Source organism: Acinonyx jubatus, chromosome B4, assembly GCF_027475565.1.
Source record: "Acinonyx jubatus isolate Ajub_Pintada_27869175 chromosome B4, VMU_Ajub_asm_v1.0, whole genome shotgun sequence".
In the NCBI taxonomy this organism is placed as follows: Eukaryota; Metazoa; Chordata; class Mammalia; order Carnivora; family Felidae; genus Acinonyx; species Acinonyx jubatus.
The window spans coordinates 93,312,036-93,332,873 of record NC_069387.1 but is presented as its reverse complement, the minus strand read 5'-3'; the positions used below and the strand labels follow the sequence as shown (position 1 = coordinate 93,332,873).

Genomic DNA, 20,838 nt, shown 5'->3' with positions numbered 1-20,838 from the left:
GGTACCATTCCTCCCTATGCATGGCTAAATCTATAATACCTAAGAATATTTATTATCTTTCCCAGGAAGAAAATAATACTCTAATATTTGTCTTGTGCTTTTATAGTACACAAAAGACTCTTACTAACTTTATTTAGTAGATAAGAGTATAAAATATTTAGATTAGAGGCAGTTGGGTGGTTCAGTTGGGTAAGTGTCCAACTTTGGCTCAGGTCATGATGTCACAGTTCATGAGTTCAAGCCCCGTGTCAGGCTCTGTGCTGACCGCTCAGAGCCTGGAGCCTGCTTCACATTCTGTGTATGTGTGCCTCTCGCTGGCCCTCCCCTGCCCGTGCTCTGTCTCTCTTTCTCAAAAACAAACATGTTTGAAAATGTTTTAAAAGAGTATAAATTATATATTATACTAACCATATATTGTTTAATTTTATTTTTAGGGAGTATTGTGAGGGCGTAGATTGCATAATGCTTGAGAGCTCAGTTTAAAGGCAGCCTCCTCCATCACTTACTAGTCAAGTTGCCTAGAGTAAGTTACTAACCTCTCCAGGACTTTTTCCTAACTTATAAAATGGGGATGATAATAAAAATAACACCTACTTCATAGGGTCATTTTGAGGTTTTATTTGGTATGTACATAAATTCTAGAATAGTTTTGTCACATACTAAGTGCATAGTAAGTTTACTATTATTACTTTAAGGTTGGGGGTGAGACGGATATTCATGAGAATTAAAAGTCACACAGCTAGTATATAATAGACCCAGAACTTGAACACTCATTTGCTGACTCCATTCCAATTCTTTCCACTACTCTGCAGAAAGGATATGATTTTTAAGTTGGTATTAGTTCTTTCAAATTACCATATAATTGTTACTACTTTTCAAGTCAACTTTTAAGGAAGAAAAAATACATTACAAAATACCTTAAATCTATGTATATTTAGCCTACACAAGGATGGAATCATGATTAAAAGCATTTTAGTGTGAAGAAATTATAAACAGCTATTGATTTTTTAATTGTGTGGAACTTTTGGTGATGGATTTCAATATTTAGCAATCAGCCATGGGCCGTCTATTTATTTCAGGAATTCTAAGGTCAAGCTGAGCTATGCACATGGAATGAACCAACCTAGTTCTCTGAACTTAATCTTCCTTTGAGTGTTTAGGAAGCTTCCTCCATTAGTCTGACTTTGTCCCTCCATTAGTCTATTGGTGGGCATGGCATTCTACAGGTTAGCTAGAAAGACATAAAATCTCATTTGTCAGACAGAATAAGAGAAGAACAAAGAAACATTTTTTCACCTTCCATTTCCAGACATCAGTTTGCTGGAATACCCCTGAGGGTTAATGGCTAATATTGACACCTTTCTGACTTTGTAAAAGAAATCAAGCCCGTTCAATGTGTATGAACGTACAGAAATGAAGATGAATATATGTCCCTAAACATATAACATGCAATTAAAGGTAACATGGTAGGGGGCGCCTGGGTGGCTCAGTCGGTTAAGCCTCCGACTTCGGCTCAGGTCACGATCTCGCGGTATGTGAGTTCGAGCCCCATGTCGGGCTCTGTGCTGACAGCTCAGAGCCTGGAGCCTGTTTCACATTCTGTCTCCCTCTCTCTCTGACCCTCCCCCTTTCATGCTCTGTCTCTCTCTGTCTCAAAAATAAATAAAAACATTAAAAAAAATTTTTTTAAAAAAAGGTAACATGGTAGGTTTACATATAGATTTCTAGGAATTTTTGTTTTTGGTTTTGCTTTCTTCCTTTTTTATGGGAAAACTCAAACATGTAAAAAAGTAAATGGAATAATATAATTAGCTACCATGTACTCATCACCTACCTTCAATAGTTACCAACTGATAGCCAATCTTATTTCATCTATAGCTCCACCCACTCCCCCACCCCATATCATTTTGATGCAACCCAAGTCATCATTTGATTCCATTTATACATCTTTTAGTATGCATTTCTGAAAGGATTCCTTTTAACATAACCACAATATCATTTAGGTACCCAGCATTAAAAATAATCCCTTACTAGCTACATGTCCAGGTTTGGAGGCACGCATGAAGTGATAGCTCATGAATTTCTACCTAGGAGAGGCTTCTGGGCAGCAATCTGATTGGAAGGAAAGGCCAAGGGACTTCTTTTTATGCAGCATTTATATAGCACTTTAGATAATATTGAAAAAGCCTCATTTGTTAATATCAAAGGGTTGGAGTGGGGCTGTTGAAGGATAGCAATCGGATGGCAGTGTTAACTCTCCATCGCTTGTCAGGGCACCCTCACATGTCAGCAGGGGCATGGTTCTCTGGTGCTCACTAGGAGTGCCTTAGTTTAACCTGTTCTCTCACTCTGTAACACCCTTTCTTCTCTTTGATTTCTAAGTCCTACTTTGACCTTCCCAACTTGCTCATATTCATTTCCTTCATAAAGCCAATCTCTGAGACCTTAGCCCTTAGATATCAGTCTCCATTTCCACATTTAGTGTTGTTGCTGTCCTGTGTTACTCTTTATTATTATTATTATTATTATTATTACTTTTAATTGTTCTTTAAAGTTGATTTATTTATTTATTTTGAGAGAGAGAGAGAAAGCATGTGCAAGCAGGAGAGGGGCAGAGAGGGAGAGAGAGAATTGCAAGCAGGCCCCGCACTGCCAGCCTAGAGCCCAATGCAGGGCTCAAACTCGTGATCCATGAGATCATTACCTGGGCCGAAATCAAGAGTCAGACACCCAACTGACTGAGCCACCCACGCGCCCCTGGCCTGTGTCGCTCTTAACAGCAAGAAAAGCAGCAACATTAATACCGACTACCATTTACTGAGAGCTCGCCACATGCCGGGGCTGCACTTAACATTTACCTCCATTACCTCTTAACACCTACAACTCTGTAAAGGAGGTGTTTTTCTCTTTCACAGATGGGGAAACTGAGCATCAGTGAGTTTAAACAACTTTTTGTTTAAAGTCACAGTTGTAAGTGACGGTGATGGGATTTGGACCCAAGTCTAGTCTGACATCAAAGTCACCCTCCCTAATTATTTACCTTTTGCTTACCTTTTCCACATACGTCTTGAGTGCCTGAGAGACTGTAGACTCTCAGAAGAGCATCTACCACCTAACGTACCTAGGGCCAAATACGATGTCCCTCACAGTACCTTGGCACCCAGCACTGCCATTGATGACGACGTAAATCACTGCGAACACTGCTCTGATTTCCCTTTCAGGGCTATTAAAACTTGGAAAGTTGTTACTGCTTGAACTTCATGTCTAGTGTGTAAAGTTGACAAAGTCAAATGCATGTCATTCTGATGTGCTGTCGCAATACAGTATATCCTCTTAAAATAAGCCGGGAAGCTGACAGTAGTCATACAGCAACAACCACAAGGTAGAAGAGAATTACCTCTCTATAACTGTATGTAATGAGCCACAGATTCTGAGCAATTGCTTTCTCATTTTGTTTTCCTGCTCATTTTCAAAAACCCGCACCAAGGGATGCTCTGTGGCTTTTGGTGCCACCCTTGACTTCCATGAGAAAATTCCCAATTATTTAATAAGAATAGTTGGTGTTCATTCCATTTTCTGTAGAGTTCTACAGTCTCCTGGCCACCCTGCTTTTAACTAAATAGTGTCCCAATTCTGTGAAGATACAGAAATGGACCCTGTAACTACTAAAAAGATAGATCTCTTGGCCTAGAGTTAGTGGGTGGTAAACGATAAGGTGGAGAGGTGGGGAATGGTATCCTATTGGCAGAGACCCTGAGTCCCTATGGAGAAACTTAAACTTCATCTCCTGAAACGATCTTGGTGCTATAAGATGGATGAGGGTGGTGATGGGGAAGATAGACAGAGAGATTATTTGGCAACCGTAGAGGAAAGATAGGAAATAAAGAAGGCACCCAGAAAACTCTGGGAGCAGTTCAGACACAAGCACTGAGTAAGGTTAGGGAAACAAAAGGAACAATCAAGAAAAATTATTCTTCAAAAAAATCAGTATAACTTTTATAGCCACAGAATTAGATTTAGGTGTGGTTAGTGTTATTATTCATTTTATCTCGGCCACAATACTCAAGCCAGCAAATGGAAGTTCTGTAAGTTTACCTATTATTTTCCATAGACATCTGGTTTGATTGCTTTGTTATTTTACTGAATATGCATTCAAGACATTGCCCACCCTAGGACAGCTAGAAGGAACTTGCAGCCAGGTGTTAGAATCTCAGCTGTACTACTTGTTACCTATATGATATAAATGAGTCACTTAACATCTCTGACTTCCTATTCCAACTGAGAAAGCACATTGTTAATTACCAGATCTTACATAGATACACTGTGATACTATCGTGACTTCAAGAAAAGCTTTTGGTACTAAACCTGGGATTGCCTGCACTCTTGTTTTAAGGTTGCATTTATTTCCAAAATAAATATTATCATTTCAAATTCTAAACACTCTGGACATTCCTATATCAACAGATAATAATGTTGTAGTGGCCATACAAAATAATTTTTAGGGAGGTATTGTTACTTGCATTTTTTATATATGAGTTTCACCTTCTTCCTAAGTCCCATTTTTTAAAAAGGGAAACAAAGAATTCATTTTGGTTCAGAAATTTAGCTAAACTTCATCTTTTCCTCTAAGAACAGAAAAATTGGGTGACATCAAGCCCACTTAGAAATTATCGGGCTTCCTGTTACTGATAGATTCATTCAAATGTAACAGATGAGTATCACAGAACATTTGGCTGTCCATATTCCAGGTCTGTTTGCAACTAAGAAGTACAAACAAAGATGTCTTAAATTTATAGCTAATGATAAATTGTGATATATTAAGATGAAATTATTGATTTATGGTTTTTGACCATTCTTGTAGTTTATAAAACTTAACTAGTTACTGTATATATGAGAGTGATACATGGAAAAACCAGAAAGGCTATAAATGTACATATGTGTGCACTGATACCTGTAGCCATCAGCATGAATTACATAAGTCAAGTAGGGTTTTCTAATTACATACAAGCTGTCACATGATCAAAAGATTACATACATATAACTAAATTTTCAACTAGCATTAGAAATCTCTCTCTTGCATTCATATATATGTATATATGTGACATTCATTTGCATATATATATGAAATTAACACCCTTTTGGAAGTATCTTAATTTGTTTCTGATAAAATATTGAAAAACAATTCTTTTTAATACAGCAGAGTTTTTCTCGGGCTTAGATTGAAAAGCAGTCTGAAAACTATTTAACTTCTGCAGCATCTGGGGCAATAGTGGACAAGTGCCAGCACAGGACTTTATCGCGGTATAAATGGGGTTTTAAGTGTTTGTTTCCAGTGCAGGTTCTCGCAGCCCAGGCACTTCCCAGTCTCATTGTTCCTTTGTTCTAGCGGATGTACAAAGGATTGACTGTTTTGTTTTCTGGCTCAGAGAGATTAGATAAAGCCTGCATTTCTGAACTTCACCCTCTAGGCACGCAACCTTAAAATTCATTTCTATAGCTTATATTTTGCAGATTATATGTGGTTTAGATGATACTGATCACACCATTATTGTCTTTAACCTTCATCTGGCTTGGAGACAGATGACAGTATTGATCTCCTTTGAGCTATCGCTGGAAAGCAGCTGTCCCTCGCATCCTTGTCCTTAAAATGCCTCTTCAGCAAAAATGTGTCATCTCAACTATGACAAGGTTGTTCTTGAGTTTCGTTGGGAACCAGAATCTCCTGGTAGTGAAGTGCCTTATTCTTGCCAGGCAACAGAAAACTTTCTGTGAGCGGAAATTATGTTCATTCTTTTTGTTAAGATGTCCTTAATTATAGACCATTATGTAGGATAGGAAATTTAAATAATATTGCCAGGGGGGCGAAAAAAAGCTACAGTTTTTCTCCAAGAACCTATAAACTAGAATCATCTTGGGAATTTTTTTATTTTATCTTAATGGTGAGAAAGTTAGGTCATGGGAATTAACTGATAAGATTGTATCAAGTTTTTTATATGAAGAAGGCAAGTAAGGCTGTTAGTTTAGTTTTAAAAAATTGTATTCTACTTCTGCCTCCATTTTATCAGTGATTCAGAGGAAACTTTTTTTATGATCAAGTGTAAGTTTATATTGAGTGCCCATTCTGTGCCAGGTAAAACCTGCTTTACACCTCAAAACATCCGAGAATGTAGGTATTATTATAATCCCCAGACAGATGGGAAAGCAGAGATTTAGATGGATTAAGCGACTTGTACAAAATCTTCTGATTGATACATGACGGAGCCGAGGATTTGAACTAAGTTCCGTCGGACTCCAAAGCCCACATTCTCTGCCACTGCATTTCCCTGCTTCCATGACAAGATCTCCTGTTTATAGAAATAGTAACAGCAGCTAACAATGAATACTTACTATGTGCCAGACACTGTTCTGAGTGCTCTAGAGAAAACCCTCAATTTTATCTTCATAAACAGGGGCACCTGGGTGGCTCAGTCGGTTAAGCGTCCAACTCTTGGTTTCGGCTCAGGTCATGATCTCCTGGTTTAGTGGGTTTGGGCCCCATGTTGGGCTCTGTGCTGACAGCATGGAACCTGCCTGGGATTCTCTCTCTTCCTCTCTCTGTCACTTCCCCAGTCACACTATCTCTCTCTCAAAATAAATAAATAAACTTAAAAAAAAATTTTTTAAATCTTCGTAACTATCTTGCCAAAAAGATAGTATTATTATCAGCATTGCACGGATGAAACAGCGAGGCGCGGGGAGGTTAAGGAATTGCCTGAAGTACACAGCTACAATGCAGGAGAATCTGATTCAGGTCCAGGCTGCCAGACTACAGAGCCTACACCCTTTGGGTGAACCTCTGCTGTGCTTGGGTGTAAACCATACAACTTGCGCTTTGGGCTCTCTGGGTTACTGATGCCTTGGCTTCCTTGTCAACTGACATTTATATTATTATTAGTTCTTGTATTATAAAATGTTAGGTGGCTTGTGGTTTTTGTTTTGTTTTGTTTTGTTTTTTGCAGTACGATGTAGTCCTATAAATCACAGCATAAAACACACACATGAAAAGACATTAGATTGACCACAGGCTGTATTTAGCTTACGTGTGGTATCTGTAGGTGACCCATAGATAGTCTTCTGAGTTGGCTGGCCATAAATGTCTTGTTGATATAGACTAAGACCACCTTGTTCCTATTTGTATTAATGTTAGTCACAAGCAAACACCTTCTTAAAACATATACTGTTCTAAGAAGATTCTAGGATCTGAAGTTTCAGAGTAAAGTTTCAGAGGTTTCATGAGTAAAATGTAATTTGCCAAGTGTAGGGAAGAACTCAGATCTTTATAGCCATGCCACTAAAACATGTGACCTGGCTTTGAGTTTTAGCCTCCAATATCTTGATCCGACTTTCTAGATCAAGAACCAGGTTGGATTTCTGAAAATTGCTCATATGTAAATGTCTCTCAATGTTGCTATTCCCTGCATTCAGAGTAGGGAGAGCCTTACTTCTCAGATGGTCCCACTGCATCATAGAATGGCAGGTCACCAAACACTATTGACTTAGTTCCTGATGCAGGGACAGGCGGCTCATCCTACTTCAAGTTCCACAGTGAAGATTCAATACACAGGAAATGGGATATGGGACTCCTCAAACTCACCCATGGTTTTGAGAGTTGAAACTAAGTGAACAGCTAGGTGCAGGACTAACCCTCTTCACCTTCTCTGGAGGCTTTAGCAGCTCCAAAATGTCCTAGAATGCAAGTTGAGAAAATGTAAGGAATCCCAGCTGTTGGGAGAATTCATTTTGTTGAGCAAACCTAGGCAAGGCTCACAATCAGGTCTGTATCTTTTGTGGTTTTCTGATGTTTAAAAACAATCCAAAGTTGTGCCACCTGGGAGGCTCAGTCAGTTAAGCTTTCGACTCTTGGTTTCAGCTCAGGTCATGATCTCATGATTCGTGAGGTCGAGCCCCACACTGGGCTCCATGCTGCCAGTGCAGAGCCTGCTTGGGATTCTCTCTCTCCCTCTCTCTGCCCTCCCCCTGCTTGCACATGCGCTCTCTCTCTTTATCTAAATATATAACCTTTAAAAAAAAAAAAAACAACAACTAACGTTACATATACTTAACCCCCAAAATCCACAACCTAAAAAATAAAATGTTTAGGGGCACCTGGGTGGCTCAGTTGGTTAGGTATCCGACTCTTGATTTCAGCTCAGGTCATCATCTCATGGTTTTTGAGTTCGAGTCCTGCATTGGGCTTCGTACTGACATTGTAAACAAACAAACAAACCAAAAAAAGTTCAGTACAAATTTCAAAATTATTTCCTAATGTCTGTATTTTCTATTAAGATTTTTGGTATTTCTCCAGGCATAGCCTGGATGTTTGTCAGTGTGTGGAAAGTGCAAAACTTGCAAGCCAAAGAGCATAGAACCTTTCATGGAATTCTAAGCTCAGAACTTTCTTAACAAAGAAGTTTTATTCAGAAAAAGAAGTGTATCTGACTAGTAGCTAAGTGGGTTTCTTTTTTTAAATGAAATGGTAAGTGTGAAAGTGGAACAAAATGCCAATTTGTTTCATGGGCAGCAGATTCTCAGAGTCTTTAAGGAAAATGAATCTGAGTTACAGCAAACTAACATGTATTTGCACAAGTCTTTAAGCCATGTCATCTTTGCGGGTTTTTGCCTTGCAGATCCTTTACCTCCTGCTAAGTTTGAAGTCAATAAAGAGAAGACTACTTCAACCAGTCTGCATGTTTGGTGGACTCCTTCTTCTGGAAAAGTCACCCGCTATGAGTTGGAGTTATTTGACAATAGCCACAAGATACAGGAGACCCAAATTCAAGAAAGTACTTCCTGGAACGAACATACATTTTTTAACCTCACTGCTGGTAATAAATACAATATTGCCATCACAGCTGTTTCTGGAGAGAAACGTTCCCTTACAGTTTATACCAATGGATCAACGGGTAAGACCGTTTATAGATAGTCGAGTATTTAATACAGTAAATTGAAGAGATAAAAGTAAGAATGCCCCCAGACCAAAGACGATAGGTAGATAAGTAGACAGACAGACAGACAGACAAATGCTGTGCAGTGCAGTGGGTAGACTAGACTGAAAATAAGGAGATGTGGCTGCGCTGCTAGCTTGCTGGTTGATTCTGAACAAGTCCTGGAACTTCTCTGGGACTGGAATTTTCTCCAAACTTAAGTAGGCGTTTCCTAATGGCCCTTCTAACTCAAATCTTAGGCAACAGCATTTTCTGCCTCAGGTTCCCAGTTTGTAATAAAACTTATTTTTTAAGTGTTTTCATCCTTTGTATATTCTTTTCAGAACATCAAGTCATGACGTTTCCTAAATATTCTGACGCCCGGAACGAGTTTTTACTTGCCCCCATACGTCCCGATGTCAATGACACACTCCACCTCCTTCCATGAAGTACCATCCTTCTCACCATGCCCTGTCCTCTCGTTTTCTCTCCTGCTTTCTTGCTGTATTTCTGTTTTTCATCTTGCATAGTTCTTCCCTTTCTTTTCCCTTTGCTGCTATGCCATATCATAGTTCATTGGCAAAAATTACCTTCATACCTGTTAAGTGGGTAACCTATGATGTGGCTTTAGGCGCGGACTTTGAAAAGAGCATTAATCCAGGCTCCAGTGAAATTTCAAGAGTGCTGTTTTCATTACTTATTATACAAATTAGATGTACAGAGAAGCATACATAAATGTGTCATTTTGAATTAAATGTGTCTATGTCTTCTCTAAGGAAATTATCAATGATCCTTTGGCAATGCATTTTATGTCCCTAGTGCCATCTCCGGTGAAAGATATCAGTATTTCAGCCAAAACCAATTCTCTCTTGATTTCCTGGTCCCATGGCTCTGGGAATGTGGAAAGATACCAGCTGACGCTCATGGATAAAGAGACCCTAGTTCATGGCAGTGTTGTGGACAGACATGCTACTTCTCATACTTTCCACGGACTGACACCTGGCCACCTCTATAACCTGACCATTGTGACTGAGGCTGCAGGGCTGCAAAACTACAGATGGGCACTGGGCAGGACGAGTAAGTTCCACTAACCAGCTGAACAAGAATAAAGCTCAAATCAAGGAAATGTTTAATAACCAAGGATTATTAAATTATTTGAATAATGGCAATACGGGACAAATTGAAGTTCTTATGTTACAGAAGGCCCTTAAGATGTACCCACTTTTCTACTCAGAGAAAGAGAGATTCCCTTTTATTCTAAATTTTAGATGAGCCCTCGGCAACATTCTCAAGTACAGAGTTAACCGCTGATATAGTCTTAGCTTGTCTTTTTAAAATTTTTTTTTTCAACATTTATTTATTTTTGGGACAGAGAGAGACAGAGCATGAACGGGGGAGGGGCAGAGAGAGAGGGAGACACAGAATCAGAAACAGGCTCCAGGCTCTGAGCCATCAGCCCAGAGCCTGAGGCGGGGCTCGAACTCACGGACCGCAAGATCATGACCTGGCTGAAGTTGGACGCTTAACCGACTGCGCTACCCAGGCGCCCTAGCTTGTCTTTTTAGTATTTTGTTCTCTTTGGTAAGGATTCCTACTTCCTTCTCTTAAATAAGCATCCTCTGCCCTGTGACATCACTCACAATGAGCCAAGATTACCTTTCTCAGTGCTATACAAAGACCTGCTCCTGTGAAACAGCCATTTCTTAAACCCAGTATCCAATAAAACATGCCCTGAGACCCAAGGCTACAGGAGCTATACTCACAGCCTAACATAGCCGGATAAACTAATCTGTGCTAAGTGGTTTTGTTTTTAAATTTTTTTAATGTTTTATTTATTTTTGAGAGAAATAGAGACAGAGTGAGAGCAGGGAGGGGCAGAGAGAGAGGGAGACACAGAATCGGAAGCAGGCTCCAGGCTCTGAGCTGTCAACACAGAGCCCGACATGGGACTCAAACTCACAAACTGTGAGACCATGACCTGAGTCGAAGTCAGACGCTCAACCAACTGAGCCATCGAGGTGCCCCAATCTGTGCTAAGTTTTAATGAATATTTCATGTACACATTCATTCTATTCATTCATTTGTTCAGTATCTATCGAGTGTAAACTATATGCTAGGCATTGTGGATATAATAGTGTCTAACAAGGCCAAAGTCTTTGCCCTTTGGAGCTTACATTCTAATGGATTCTAATGCTTCTGGTGGGTCTAATAAATTTCTTCTTTTGATAACTTATTCCCTCTCTTGAGAAACTATCTACTTTTAAGAGAAACTTTTAAGTATGTAGTGACTTAGAAATTATTCTAATGGGGAGAGTTCTTGGGACTACAAGAGATTGGTGAGAAAGATATCTGGGGGCACCTGTACATTTACATACCCTTCATATCACACCTCAAAAGATGTATAAACATTCCCAACAAATATGTACCATATATCTTGGGCCAGCCTTGGCTGGCTCCGTTGGTGGAGCATGTAACTCTTGATCTCAGGGTTGTGAGGGTGAGCCCCACATTGGGTACGAGATTGCTTAAAAATAAAATCTTTAGGTGTGCCCAGGTGGCTCAGTCGGTTAATTATCTGACTCTTGATTTTGGCTCAGGTCATGATCTCGTGGTTCATGAATTCAAACCGCGCATCGGGCTCTGCGCCAACCATGCATGGCCTGCTTGGGATTCTCTGTCTCCCTCTCTCTGCCCCTCCCCTGCTTGCTCTCTATCTCTTTCTCTCAAAATAAATAAACGTTAAAAAAATTTTTAAATAAAATCTTTTTTTAAAAGTACCATGTATCTTAAGAGTTATTAATGTATATCAGGAGAAAATTATACTTATCACTGGCTTATGCAAAATCAGTGTGATGTGCCCATTTTTAAAATGAAACATTTTTGTTTTGTTATTAGTGAAGCCCAAAATTATGACATAGCCAAGAGGTAGAAAAAGTATTCACCAAATTGTTTCTCTTTTGTAATCATTTTCCTTTGATGAAATAATGACACAACTCTTGAGCTTTAACTTTATCATGATTTTATATGAAAGATAGCATATTTTTAGCACACAAAATTTTGTGATGGCCGATGAGTTGACCAATCTATTTATTATGTACTTGCTATTATTAAATACATAAATATGGGAAGAAATTAGGCAGATGACAGACTTCTTTGAGCATTCCAAGACGTCATTTGCCAGTGAAGATCCCTAGGCTCAGTGAGATACACAGAGCTGTCCAGGGTTGCCCAGCTGACTAATGGCCACGTCTGAGCCAGAATCCAGGCTCCTGACTCCAATCTTTGTGCTCTTTCCAACAGCCAGACAGCCTTTCTTTGATTTTGCAGTATTATTTTTGCTAGTGAAATTGTTGTTTTCTTCTGAGCAGGGAGTGTGGCTTGCAGGGATTAAAGTACAAAATCTGGCCATAAGACTGGTCCAATATCCTGAGTTAAAGTGTCTTTTCCTTTCTTCTTATTTAGCCCCCATGGAAGTCTCAAATCTGAAGGTGACAAATGATGGCACTTTGACCTCTCTAAAAGTCAAGTGGCAAAGACCTTCTGGAAATGTGGATTCCTACAACATTACCCTGTTTCACAAAGGGACTATCAAAGAATCCAGAACACTAGGACCCCGGGTTACTGAAACTCAATTCAAAGACTTAACCCCTGGAAGACTTTACCAAGTTACTATCAGCTGTGTCTCCGGTGAATTATCTGCTCAGAAGATGGCAGTGGGCAGAACAGGTGAGTGTAGGGCTCCGAATATTCCTTGGTTGTCCAAATCATTGTCTGATCCAGCTTAGATCCATTCATCAGGGCAAAATAAGTTCACGATTTGGGAAATACGGTCTACGTGACTGAGGGTGCCTATGGGCCAGAGCCCCATATATGGAGGAAAGCAGAGGGTTAACTGCATTCCTCTGAGTTATTTAAGCAAATGTGTTTGGAATGGTTCCTGAATGATGTGCCTAACTGGCTCTGCCCTGTGCTATTTCATGTCACAGCACTTAAGTAGCGTGGATGCATTAGCATTGATACTAATGAATAAGACGTTTCTGATCAACTCTTATAGTGAGGGCCAGTTAGCACTTAATCATGTTTTCCATAAATTATTTTATTAACTTATGCAACCAAACATTTATCCAGTGCCTCCTATGTTTAAATTTCTGTGCGGTGAGTTTGGGAAGTTGTTAAAATGTCAGGGTTCAGCAAACTACACGCTTTGGCCAAATATGGCCTGTGACCTATACTTGTATAGGTCTTGGCTTAGCCCCAAGCTAAGTGTGGTTTTTACATATTTAAAAGTTTTTTTTTTAAGGAAAAAGAAAGACAAATATGAGACAGAGACCATACGCGCCCTGCAAATCCTGAAATATTTGTCGACCCTTGCTTTTAAGGAAGTTTCATTCTGATCAGACAAATATAGAATACACACACACAAAAATAAAAGAGTACATTTTAATAATAGTAATTGCATTGATATTTCCATGTATCAGTCACTAACTAAACACTTTACACCGTTATTTCATCAAGTTCTCCCTACAAAACCATGAGAGAGGTTCTGTTACTATCATTTTACAGATAATTCAGACAGATGAATTGGTGGGGTCCAGACAGTAAATGGTGGGGTTAGAATTTAAACCGGAGTGTTTAAGTCAAGAGTCCGTTCTCTGTGCTGTTAGAGATTCCAACTAAGAGCCTTATGGTCAGAAAAACAAGAGAACAAAATTCTTGTTCAGAAGAGCAGTAAAGACTTCTCAGAGGAAATGGTTTTTAACTGGGACCTAAAAAATGTGAAGAGGGAAAAGAGGAAAGGGCATTCGAGGTTGAAGGAATAACATAAGCAAAGGCAGGAAGGCAGAAGAGCCCAGGATACTAACAGGTCTCCAGAACATGCAATTGGAGGCCAGCATTTGGCAGAGTGGGGAAGCAGGGAGGGTGGCTCCAGGGAGTGGTCAGAGGTTATGGGGTCTGATCTTGGAAAGCTATGAATGCCACACCCAGGACTTGGTGTTTTATTCTGTAATTAATGGAGAGAACTTACATGTTTTTAAGCAAAGGAATAATTAGACCAGAGCTATATTGCAAGAAGATTAATCTTGTTTTTGGAAAAGAATGTTTCATGACCACAACATGCAGTGTCTCTACCAAAAGACACCAACCACATCCATCAATGTCAACATCATTAGAAGCAACATCAATACTGTCCCTAGGGCTGGCGTGCAATCAAGAAAACACAGCGCTCCTATATCTAGGTTATTAACAGTGTGACAGAAAATTGCATTACTGGTATATTACTAAGATGATTTTAGCGTTCATTTCTTGAGTGTCAAATGCCTCCAAAATTAGGAAAGAATACTCGCTTGCAATCCACAAACATTAGAAGGGGATAGAAATATTTTGAATTGCAGCAATCAGGTCTCTTATCTACTTTTTCCCATGAAAAGTGAATGAGTATCCTTACTTTTGGTTTTTAGAATCTCCTTTTTGACATCATTTCACCGTTTAGTTCCAGAGCAAGTTGGGAACCTGGAAGCAAACAGCAATGGTTCGATAAGGTCCCTACTAGTGAGCTGGTCGCCCCCTGCTGGAGACTGGGAGCAGTATCGTATCCTGCTCTTCAATGATTCTGTGGTGCTGCTCAACATCACGGTGGGAAAGGAGGAAACACACTATGTCATAGATTACTTGGGGCTCATACCAGGAAGACAGTATGAGGTAGAAGTCACTGTTGAGAGTGGAAATCTGAAGAATTCTAAGCGTTGCTATGGCAGGACAGGTAAGGAAATACCAATGTGGTAATGACTGTTGGAACCTTAACTTGGTCCCTCTCCCAAGTAACACAGATAGTGGTCAATATCATCCCTCCTCCGCCTCCCCGTGTTCCCTAAATTTGAGATATTATAGACTTATTATAGACTGAATTAGGTTTGGTAATGTTTAATTTTGTCAAATTAGAACATTAAAAATCGCTTCCAGTAGGAAGTCCATTATTCTATAAAAAGAAAGCCATTTTAAACACCAAAAGAATAGGAAGAAAACAATCTGAGAATCCTTCCCACAAAAGAGGACAGCTGACAATTTTTCTACTTGACCTAATTTGCCTTGACCTAATGTTGACTAATTTCATGTATCAAGGAAAGGTTATTAATGTGAAGAGGGATATATTTGTATTTTAGGGTAGAGGAGAATGAAAATCCTGAGACATGGGTTTTGGTATTCTGGCTGTCACCACTATACTGTAACACCTTGGGCAAGTCACAACCCCTTTGAGTGTGTTTCCTCAACTTTCAAATAAGAGAATTGCCCTTCCAAGCTTAACATTTCTATGATATGGAATGTCCATACTTGATATGAAATTTGAATATCTTCTCTCTTAGTCTTGCCTGATGATAAGTAAATAACTGCATTGATTCAATGTTCTTCTTGGAAGAATGTCAAAGAAAAGGACCAAGACACCTCCTTAGCTTGCCAACGGGGTCTTCCAGTAATATCTTCATTTTCTAGATATTAATATCCCTTAAATAATGATCAAAGACCTATATAAGCTTAAACCAAGCTACTTTTAGCATTTCACAGAACAAGTGTCTATGTCCTCTCCGATATTGTACCTCATTCACCTAAAATAACTTGGAATACTGTGAAACAATAAGGCCACTCAGCATACTGTCATAATTATCAGGAAAATTTTCTTAAACTGTACCTCTAGGTGAATAAGGTAAGTCGAAGTAGGCTTTGCTGTAACAACCCAATTCGTTTCAGTGTATTAAAGAAGGAAGATACAGATTTAGGGACTCAATTAGAATGGAATTATAGAAAATTTCTTTGATGTAAAAATCAATATAGTTCTTCCATAATTTTGTTTCCCTGTTGTTTTGTGGGACCAGTACTTGATTCTTAACGATGTATCCTAGAAATTGTAATAATAAAACTTTTTAAAGAAATAGAAACAATTTCAATTCTTTGGATAATGGGAGCCCTTAATCAGGTACTGTTATTACTCTTGCTTTCATGGGTACATCAATGGCCCCTTCTCAGAAATGAAGGGAAGAAGCACTTTGTCTTTCCAACCTAACGGAGTAAAAAATACTCCTAACTTCACCTAAATACTCAAACATGGACCTTTCTCTGTGGGTTTGTGGATGACAAGATTGAATTAAATATTTTTGTATCATAGGGTTCATGTGAAGAAATAAATACTCAAGGTAATATGTGGTCAAAAACAAATGATCCAGAAAAGTACCTTCCAATAGTATTCTTTTGAATCCTCCTTTCTGGATACGTTATATAAACAAAGTTTGGAGTGTCTGCTGGCTCAGTGGGAAAAGCATGCAATTCTTGATCTCAGGGTTGTGAGTTTGAGCCCACATTGGGTGTAGAGATTACTTAAAAATAAAATCTTAAACAACAACAACAAGAACAAGGATTAGCTTTTTTTTTTTTTTTTTCTTCTTTCCCTGAGAGCTCATACACATTCAGAAAAGAAATGCTGAACTGGAACACTCCTATAGTTGGAAGGGAACAGCTCTCTAGGAAATACTCTAGTGTTTCTTTTCTTCCTCCTCCTCTCCTCCTCCTCCTCCTCCTCTTCCTTCTTCTTCTTCTTCTTCTTCTTCTTCTTCTTCTTCTTCTTTTAATGTTTATTTTTGAGAGACAGAGAGTGAGCATTAGTGAGGGAGGGGCTGAGGGAGAGGGAGACAGAGAATCCAAATAAGGCTCCCAGTGCAAAGCCTGATGCAGGGCTCAAACCCACAAACTGTGAGATCGTGACCTGAGCTAAAGTCCAACGCTCAACTGACTGAGCCACCAGGCACCCCTCCTTCTAGTGTTTCAGAATCAAAACATTGACACAGTCTCCATTGCCTTTTCCTCAGCGCCCCTGGCTGTCCTCCAGCTTCGTGTCAAACACGCCAACGAAACCTCACTGGGTGTCATGTGGCAGACGCCCATAGCAGAATGGGAGAAATACATCATTTCACTAGCTGACAGAGACCTCTTACTCATCCACAAGTCACTCCCCAAAGATGCCAAAGAATTCACTTTTACTGACCTGGTGCCTGGACGAAAATACATAGCTACAGTCACCAGTATTAGTGGAGACTTAAAAAATTCATCTTCGACTAAAGGAAGAACAGGTAATATTCTCTATAAAAGTTTTACTGTGTGCTAAATTGTTTAACATGCAGTTTACAAGTGTTCATTAAGTGCCTATTATGTACTGGCCATTGTTTTATGAATTTTTTCTATTGTTTGTTTTTTATTATATTAATTTCAACTCTTAGTGTTCGTTTGTTTGTTTTACTTTGGGTTTATTTTGTTTGTTTATTTATTTAAATTTTTCTTAATGTTTATTTATTTTTGACAGACAATGAGAGTCAGAGCATGAGCAGGGGAGGGATAGAGAGAGAGGGAGACACAGAATCCGAAGCAGGCTCCAGGCTCTGAGCTGTCAGCACAGAGCCCGATGCGGGGCTCGAACTCACAGACCGCGAGATCATGACCTGAGCCGAAGTCAGACACTCAACCGACTAAGCCACCCAGGCGCCCCGGGTTTATTTTGAAATTGAAACAGAGCAGAGAACAACTCTTCCAAGGAGTTTTGCTGCAAAGGAGAGGCAGAGAAATAGGGCAGCATCAGAAAGAGGAAGTATGTTTGAAAGAAGGATTTTTTTTTTCAAGAATAGAAGAGATACCATGTTTTATGTAGACAGAAATGTTCTAGAAGAGAAAGGAGTGGTGATGATATAAGGAAGGAGTTGCTGCAGTTATTATTTGAATAAGCAAGAGATACTGGGATTTAGAGCACAAGTAAAGGAATTGGTGTTAGAAAGGAACTTGAAGGGGTGCCTGGGTGGTTGAGTCAGTTAAGCATCTGACTTCGGCTCAAGTCATGATCTCGCTGTTTGTGGGTTCGAGCCCCATGTCGGGCTCTGTGTTGACAGCTCGGAGCCTGGAGCCTGCTTCTAAACAATTACCACTTACCTTCTCATCTTTCCTTCCTGTATGTCACAAGTTCTGTCTGGGCATACTTTCCTTCATTTTGGAAAACGTTCTTCACATGTCTTTAGTTAGAGTTTTAGGGACTAACTCTCCAAACTTTTGTTTTTCTGCATATGTCTTAACATAGCTCTCAATCTTGAAAGATATTTTCCCTAGGTTGCAATTGTGTGTTGAAAGCTAGTTTCTCGGGGCGCCTGTGTGGCACAGTCGGTTAAGCGTCCGACTTCAGCCAGGTCACGATCTCGCGGTCGGTGAGTTCGAGCCCCGCGTCAGGCTCTGGGCTGATGGCTCGGAGCCTGGAGCCTGTTTCCTATTCTGTGTCTCCCTCTCTCTCTGCCCCTCCCCCGTTCATGCTCTGTCTCTCTCTGTCCCAAAAATAAATAAAAACGTTGAAAAAAAAATTAAAAAAAAAAAAAAAAGAAAGCTAGTTTCTCTCAGCACATTGAAGATATTATTGTAGTCTTTCCGGCATTTATCCTTGCTGTAGAAAAGTCAGGTGTCAGTCTAATTTTTTTTTTCTCTCTCCCTGGGTAATCTATTTACTATGACTGCTTTTAAGATTTACTCTTTGCCTTTGGTGTTCTGTTGTTTACAGTAATAACCTAGATACAGACTACTATTTGTGTATCTTGCTTGAGATCATTACAATTTGTGTACTTGTAGGTTAGTATCTTTCCTCATGCCTGGAAATTCTCAGCCATTAACTCTCTGATACTGCCTCTGTTCTCCCTCTGGTATTCTAGAATATATATACATATGCATGTATATGTATATATATATTTTTTCATGTTTTCCATATACTTGCCCTCTTGGCTATAATCTGGATAATTTCCTCAGCCCTTTGTTTTTAGTTCATGAATTTTTTCTTTAGCTCTGTCTCATCTTTTTCAACTTTATCCACTGAATTTTAATTTTAATTGGTATGTTCTTCACTTTGAAACATTCTCTTTAGTTCTCTTTCCATATCTTTTTTGTGCTCGTTTGCTCTTTTGTCATATTTCCATTATCCACGTTTGTTGTTATAAGTAAATAAACCATTTTTATTTTACTTTCTTCTATGTCTGATAATTATAATAGGTGAAATCTTAAGGGGTTCAATCCTGTTGTCTTTTGGGTTTGCTGCCTTTTGCTCATGGTGCTTTACTTCCTTAAGTGTTTGTGAGTCCTTAAACTCATACACCTTGGAAACCTTGTGAGAATTCTTTGAGGCCTTGTTTGAAGATGGGTTTTAGAAAGAATTTTCTTTTCATTTGATCCTTTGAGGTGCACGGGTGGCTATCAACCCAGACCTATTTTAATTTGAATTTTCAACTTGAGGTTTTTCAAGCACCTGGTATTAATGAATCTGGGTTGCAAACTCACTGAAACCATCTTGAGGTTATGAATGCTCAGCAGAAATGGTTTTCTTCTCCATCCAGTGCCAAGGAGGCTGAGAGCAGAGAGGGAATATTTATTTCACTTACACTTAGAATGTAACCTTTCAGGACCCAGTGTTATGCAGGGTCACCTATGAGATTCCCCAGTTTGGAAAAGTCCTACACTTTACCTCCTATCCTATAGATCGTGCAAATCTGTAAATCAAAGCTTCAATTTATGTTTGAAAAATGCCACCAAAATGAAAGTATGCTTCGGTGAACCAATTACCTTTCTATCACTTTTCGGTCTCTGAGAGTTCCTTACATTCTTGACAATGCGCTCATACATTTATATATTTATATTTTATCCCACACACATAGTTGTATTTACTGGGGGGGATTTTCACGGTACGTAGCCCACTATATTGCCAGAATTGGAAGTCCAAGGCATTTTGTGAGTCTTAAGATCATTTCCATCATTCTCAACATTCACATTACTGGACCCTATGGTAAGTGTATTGTTTAACTTTGGAAGAAACTACCAAACTGTTTTCCAAAACAGTTGTAAAATTTTACATCCCCACCAACAATATGTGAGATTTCCAGTTCCTCCATGATCTCAATAGCACTTGGTTTTGCAAGTTTTGTGTTTTTTTGGTTTTTTGGGTTTTTTTAGCCATTCCAATAAGTGTGTAGAGGTATATCATGCAGTTTTAACTTGCCTTTCTCTAATGCGTAATGGTTTTGAGCATCTTTCCATATGCCTATTTACCATTCGTGTATCTTCTTTGGGGAAGAACATATTTTCAAATATTTGTCCATTTTTTGATGGGGTTGTTTGTTTTTTATCACTTAATTTTGAGAATTCTTTATATATTCAGATATTAGTCCTCTTGTCATAAATGTGTATTGAAATGGTTTCTCTCAGTCTGTGGCTTGTCTTTTCATTAATGTATTAGTGTATTTTACAGAATGTAAGTTTTTAATTTTGATATCCAATTTATCAGTTTTTTTTTTTATTTCATGGACCATACTTTTGGTGTCATGTTAAAAAATCCTTGCCTTGTACAGGGTCACAAAGATTTTCACCTAGAGTTTTTATAGTTTTACATTTTTAATTGAAGTGCATAATCCATCCTGAGTTCATTTTTATATGTGTGTGAGATCTGGGCCAAAGTTTTTGTCTCTGCATGTGGACATCTAATAATTCCAGTCCTATTTGTTGAAAAGACCCTTCTTCCTCCACTGAATTGCCCTCACATCTCTGTAAAAAAAATCAATTGACTATATATGTGTTGGTCTATTTCTGGACTCTCAATTCTGTTGCATCGATCTATGTTTCTGTCTTTTTGCCAGTATCACACTGCCTTCATTACTGAAGCTTTCTAGTAAGTCTTGAAATCAGACGATGTTACTCCTCCAACTTTGTTCTTCTTTTTCAAAATTATTTATTATTTATAATTAGTTCCTTTGCTTTCCATATGAAATTTAAAATGAGAATTGAATCTTCCGACCCAACTACAATAATATTTTTTAAT

The 20,838-nt window shown here is 38.9% G+C and overlaps 1 protein-coding gene across 4 annotated transcripts in view; it reads left to right on the top strand.

The window, feature by feature from the left end:
- PTPRB (protein tyrosine phosphatase receptor type B) overlaps positions 1 to 20,838 on the top strand; it is a 118,710-nt gene that overhangs the window by 34,380 nt on the left and 63,492 nt on the right. For all 4 annotated transcript variants that reach the window (XM_015063617.3, XM_015063616.3, XM_027071254.2 and 1 more), the window contains 5 exons: positions 8,667 to 8,942; positions 9,783 to 10,040; positions 12,426 to 12,689; positions 14,455 to 14,724; positions 16,820 to 17,080. In XM_015063617.3, coding sequence (XP_014919103.2) covers positions 8,667 to 8,942; positions 9,783 to 10,040; positions 12,426 to 12,689; positions 14,455 to 14,724; positions 16,820 to 17,080 — 1,329 coding nt within the window. The remainder of the gene's footprint in view (positions 1 to 8,666; positions 8,943 to 9,782; positions 10,041 to 12,425; positions 12,690 to 14,454; positions 14,725 to 16,819; positions 17,081 to 20,838) is intronic.